At 37.8% G+C, this 6,043-nt stretch overlaps 1 protein-coding gene across 1 annotated transcript; it reads left to right on the top strand.

Moving 5' to 3' along the window:
- The first annotated feature begins 371 nt into the window (after window positions 1-371).
- On the top strand, window positions 372-5,685 carry bloc1s6 (biogenesis of lysosomal organelles complex-1, subunit 6, pallidin). The gene is made up of 6 exons (XM_084746277.1): window positions 372-527; window positions 767-868; window positions 2,784-2,943; window positions 4,426-4,513; window positions 4,619-4,705; window positions 4,819-5,685. The coding sequence occupies exons 2-6, from the start codon at window positions 805-807 to the stop codon at window positions 4,936-4,938; spliced, it is 519 nt and encodes a 172-aa protein (XP_084602403.1). The 5' UTR covers window positions 372-527; window positions 767-804; the 3' UTR covers window positions 4,939-5,685.
- Window positions 5,686-6,043: the final 358 nt, after the last annotated feature.

Raw genomic sequence — 6,043 nt, 5'->3', positions numbered from 1 at the left:
AGCGTCGTTACTTTATAAAACAAAATTAGTGTGTACAACGTGCACAATGAAGAAACAACATTTAGGTATCTCGCAATGGTTATTTAAATTAAGGGTTCCCTTTTAGACGTGATCTTTCGTTCGGAGTCACATGATGACGCCAGAGTCACATGACATTTTTTAGACGCAGAAACAAATCAGGACGCGTCTAGATGGAAACTCCAGATCCGTGCAAGTCTCGCGAGAGAAAGATTTTTAACTCAAACTGTGATCTTTTCTTAATCGTAACCTGGTATTTTTTGCCTCTAAATTGAAACAGATCTTAATCACTCATTATCGGATTATAAAACACGATTAGTTTGTGCGACGTGCTCCATTAATAAAAACAACGTACAAATCTCGCGACAGCTTCGCAAATCAAGGGTTCCCCTGTAGACGCGACCAGACGTAGCAACAAATCCAAAATCTTGCCGATGTCTCTCCTGCCTTTGGGCAACATAACTCAACTCTTCACACCTATAGTAACAGTTAAATAGACAAACAAACAGGTAAGATGGTGTTGACTGAAATGTTTAGCTACAGATCTTGGAGCTGCTCGCTGCCTGGTTGCTAATGTGTCATGTTGTAAAAATTATAATGCAGCCCAGTAAGCTAGCTAAACACTTCCTCAACGTTGCCTGATGTTGTGATAATCTAACGTTTTGAATGACTCAGAGGTTCAGTTTATAATGTCCATCTGATAAAACACTGAGACTCATGTGTCTGATTGTTTGGTGCCTCTTTTCAGGTTATAACAGCAGTTCTGGGTGAACAGAGTGGTTGCATATGGAGGTAGAGGGGATGGAAGATGAAGGACCTTCGTCCCACAGTGAACTTGCACACAGTGAAGGTAACCTACAGTATGTGTGCTGATGTTAACCTGCTCTTTACTGCCTGTCTTTATGCCTGTCATATGGCAGCTTATACGTCTTCATTCACTTATGGGGGTTCAAGGAAATGACCATGAACATCAAAATAATGTCTTGTATTAAAAGTTGGGCATGCAGAATTGTCATACCAGAATTTTAAAAATAGATGCAATACTAGAATCAAAATACCACTGCAAAAAGAATGAAGAAAAACCAGAAGCACACAAAATACATGATATGATTACAGTGTTTCCCCTATCCTGGTCCTCAGGGCTCACTGCCCTGCATGTATTAGATGTTTACCTGCACAAACACACCTGATTCACATGATCAGCTCGTTATCAGGCTCCAGGCTATCAGACAGAGGCATCATGATGAGCTGATCATCTGAATCAGGTGTGTTGGAGCAGGGAAACATCTAAAACATGCAGGGCAGTGAGCTCTAATGACCAGGATAGGGGAAACACTGGATTAACAACCTGCAGTTACAGAAAAAGTGACTGAACATTGTCTATTTTTGCTTTGTTCCAAGCCAAACAGTCAGTACAGTAAAGACTGAATTGAATTGAGGTCTTGAATGAGTATTTAGATCTTTTTTTATAGTTTTGGCACTTAAGATACAATAATTAATTATATTGCAATGTTTAAAATCATGTGTAATTGAAAAAGTATTGAAGTATTTCCAAAGAGTGTACCATAACCCAGCAGCAATATATAATCATACAGTCATAACAAAACCAACAACAAACAAAACCAACAGACAAACAAGCAAAAAGGCAAATAACAGAAAGACAAAAATCACTACCCAAAAAAGCATACTTAGAACCTCTCAGAACAAAATAAAGGAATAAATAAAAGTTTGAAAAAATAAGTAACAAAAGTGGTGACAAACTTAGATATATATATATTTAACCTTTTGTATAGAATAGGTTTGCTGAGTATTCAGATCTGAGGGACAAAAAAAGGTTAAAATCAAAGTAGCAGCAACACAGAGGCTGAGATATCACGACCTTTAGTGCCTAATGTAAGCCAAGGTCCCAGGACTTTTTGTCAAGTCAAAAACATCTTTAGTTATGCTGTGTTCATGTCATATTATTAGTTATCGTAATTACCAGTTTCTGACTTGTAAATAGCATTCATGCCAACATCTAAACCATGATTATGAGTAAGAAATTTTTTCTGAAAGCTCTGACATAATCAACTTGTCGCTTAGTAATACAGGAGCGCCTGAAAAGCAAACAAACATGGATCCTTCACGTTAGCCAAAATGTGTTTTTCAGGGTAATTAAACACAAATATGATGCATATAGTGTTATATTGTCACTGCACTGTTTTTTTTACACTAACATGACCAACTCTGCTATCATTCAACTAGTTTAAGTTGTCTAAGTTTAAGCAGTCTTTCTTAGATCATTTCAGGTACAGGTAGATCCCTGATGCATCACCCAGTGTCTGCAGCAGGTTAGGGCAGAGTTTCAGAGCAGCAAAAATTAGATAAAAGACCAGATGAGATGTAAAATAACAATTTTCTGGACAATTCAACATTTGTTCAAATTTCAAATTTGTTTAAGTATGTTCATAAACAATTTGCATGCAATATACTGGCATTGTCTGGTGATCATTTTGGTGAAAAATAAATTAAATATTGAATGTACTGTACAGTGTAGTCTGTTCAGCTTTCAGCCCTTATTTATGTCAAAGACACTAATTACACTGGATCACTTAAAACACTGCAAACTTCCATCTAAAGTGTCAGAGCAGAAGACTTGAAAAGTAGCTTGTCCGATTTCAAGCTGCCCTCAGACCACCATAAAAGAATGATAATTGGTTAATTTATTGAAAGGACTTTTTTTTCCCTCTAAATTTGTTGTACATGTTCTCTTAAATATTTGACAGGTCTCCAGTTGGCACAGCCGGAGTCATTGCGTCTGGAGAGCTCAGCTCCTGTAGAGAATGTGATTGTGGATAAGAAAGCGGTGGACAAACTCGCAGAGGGATTAATCTCTCACTACCTACCAGATCTACAGAGCTCTAAACGAGCCCTCCAGGAGCTCACGTGAGTATTTGCTATGTGTTTAATTGACAAACAACCTTTGGTCACCAGCAAGGCAACACTTAAATAATACTTTCTAATACTTTTTAATAAGCACTGTTTCATCCAGATTAGGGAAAAAGGAGACAGGAGACTGGGCTAGATCAGGAACTGATTAGAAAGTCTGAAATTCTTTATTATGTAAGGTTAGGATGCCATTTGGGATTTTTGGTATTACAGAAACATTCAACATTTCAGCATTCTGCATTTAGAAAAAAATCCTATCTTATCTTAGCACAGGAACTTAGCTATCACAGAATTACTAAAGAATTTCCTAAGTTAGAAATCCTCAGGGAAGATGGCGTAGCCCCTGTCCTAAAATCAAAATAACTGTTGTTAGGTTGACTTAACGAAGATGGGGGAAAATATGAACACCTAAATATTATGACTGAAAGGCTGCTCAGACCGTATGACTGCCAAGACAGTTAATTTTGATCTTGATCATTGACCTATGTCATTTAAATTGGTTGGGTTTTCTCTCTTCCACTGACACAATTAATGCCTTGGACTCATCAAAGTTAAAATTGAATGGCCATCTTTTCAATTTCAATTCAGTGTCAATTTAACAGGGTTTATTGGCATGAATGTAATTTCTTAAATCTTGTCATTGGTATGACTTGTCTTGTGTGTTGACCACAGTTGGGATTAAAGGTTCAAGGCTGGAAATGGCAGGTTTAGACTAATGGATCATATCAGATTATACTTTTTCCCCCCTCCCTCTGTCCATCACTATTCATCAAAAGCAGGCTTTGTCTGACTCTTCCAATGGCGAAGAACAATCCCTGAAGCACCAATAAATCCTGCCAGTGGAAGTCCAAGTATTTGTTTGGATATACCTGGTGGTAGAAGAGACCTGTTTCCTAGTAATAACAGCTGGGGAGATTCTGGCAGTGGTTTATGCAAATATTCTCCAATATGTTTGACTATTTGCTTCTATAAAGGAGAAACAAATTGTCTTTTTAAATGTCAAGGGTGGTTATAAAATAAGGAGTGAAGATCTATTCCTTAAAAAAAAATCCTATCAATGGGTGTGTGAATGATGAGAAAGTAAAAGGAGATCTTAAGAAACAAGCTTTGTTTGCCTGCACAACAGTCAGGAATGTGATGCACCCGCATACATATTGACATACACAGACACAAGTATGCAGTAAACAAATGGGTGACACAGGTTATCATGCGTCAAGCAGAGCTGGATGGATGGACCAGTTTCTTTAATGCTGGTAGTGCTGAGTGCCAACATGCCGGTGTTCAGTTGAACGTATTAAGTCATAAATTCTGTGGGTCATTTATAAACATCCTGTCTTTGTCTGAGTTAGTAGCATATATGCATTTTTTCTGTCTATTGACTTGAATATTCCACTGATGTCCTTAAATGAGTAATGTTTCAGTGACAAAATACACTTCATGCATTTGTTTCTCCTTCTTTTTCATTTTTGTCTCAATCAGACAAAATCAGCTGGTGTTGTTGGACACACTGGACCAAGAGGTCACCAAGTTCAGAGAATGTAACACCTTACTGGACCTCAATTCTCTGGTATGTTTGGACTGAATATAATCTCATTTGTACTCATGTAGCTCTTGTTTGTACCTTATACACCAGCTGGCAGGAATGAATGCTAATCCAATTTCTTGTCTTTAGTTTACAGAGGCGAAGGTTTACCACAATAAACTGGTGAACATAAGGAAAGAGATGATTATGCTCCATGAAAAGACAACTAAACTAAAGGTAGCTCTCATCTCAGTCTGTTTTGAAACAAGTGTTTGGCTAGCATTAGTATAGTTGATGTGAGGGATGCAAACGCACACACTGATTAAATGTTGACTGCTGTTTTCTGTCAGAAACGAGCGTTGAAGCTGCAGCAACAGAAGCAGAAGGAGGCGCTGGAGAAGGAGCAGCAGCGTGAGAAGGAGCTGGAGAGAGAAAGGCAGCTTATTGCCAAACCTGCAAAAAGAACATAGGATCCCTAAGTATGTCTGCTGTATTAACGGATCATACAGGTGGTTTTGCATGTTTGAGCCTATTTATTACATATCAACTGCACGTTACTTTACCGTTGGCCATTTTCCAAAGTTCAAGTATTTTAGATATTTTTTTAAAGATCATTTTTGGAGTGTATCTGCCTTGATTTGACAGATTACGTCAGAGAATCAGACAGAGGGCAGACAGAGAAGAGGTGAGATGCAGCTAAGATTTCAAACCCGATCCCAAACACAGACGTTGTGGTCATGTCATGTGTGTCTTAGACCGGTAGGACCCAAACGCCCCCAGCATTTAGAGATCTTTGAATGCGTTTTCCCTGCAACCCAAGCAGCATCATCATCAATCCATCACACTGAATAAAAACATCTGCTTTTATTATTGTCCAACCTAGAGGCATAGTTCAGATTATATAAAGCAGGGTTTTATAGGATACTTATTTATAGTCAATGTATTACCTTCAGTAGAGAAACAGCTGTCTGGCTCTAAATAATCTGAACTGTACCTTTAAATTATTGCTACATGGTCATGTAGTCGACAGTGCTCATTGATGTGACGGGGTTGAGGTGAATTATTGCACAATGCCACAATTTAGACATTAAAATTAGTGCTTTATCGATGCTTTAATGCCTGAACCAGTTTTTTTTATATTCCAGACCTTTTTAATTGGAACTGTGGAACTTGATCACAGGTTTACCACCTGTTAGCTATTGTTGTTATTGCTATTATGTCTGTTATATCATTTTTGGTGCTTTGGGGATATGAGTTGTTAAAAGGGACAGTTCACTCCAAAAATCAAAAATAGATATTCTTACTCCAGCTTGTAGTGCTGTTTATCCATCTAGATTGCTTTGATGTGAGTTGCCAAGTTTTATATTTGCCATAGCCATGAAAATATTAGCCATAGTTTTCAGCCAAGTGCCATCTACTTACATTTTTAAGGAAGACAGACATGTTTAAGGCCAAAAATTTGGCAACTCACACCAAAACTATCTAGCTGGATAAACGGCACTACAGGTAAGAGAAAAAGTGTATTTTTGATTTGGGGGTTAATGGTCCTTTAGCCTGTATGACAACACTTACTAT

This window comes from Lutjanus erythropterus, chromosome 1 (assembly GCF_056507025.1).
Source record: "Lutjanus erythropterus isolate fLutEry1 chromosome 1, fLutEry1.hap2, whole genome shotgun sequence".
Classification (NCBI taxonomy): Eukaryota; Metazoa; Chordata; class Actinopteri; order Lutjaniformes; family Lutjanidae; genus Lutjanus; species Lutjanus erythropterus.
This window is presented reverse-complemented; position numbering and strand designations above follow the sequence as displayed.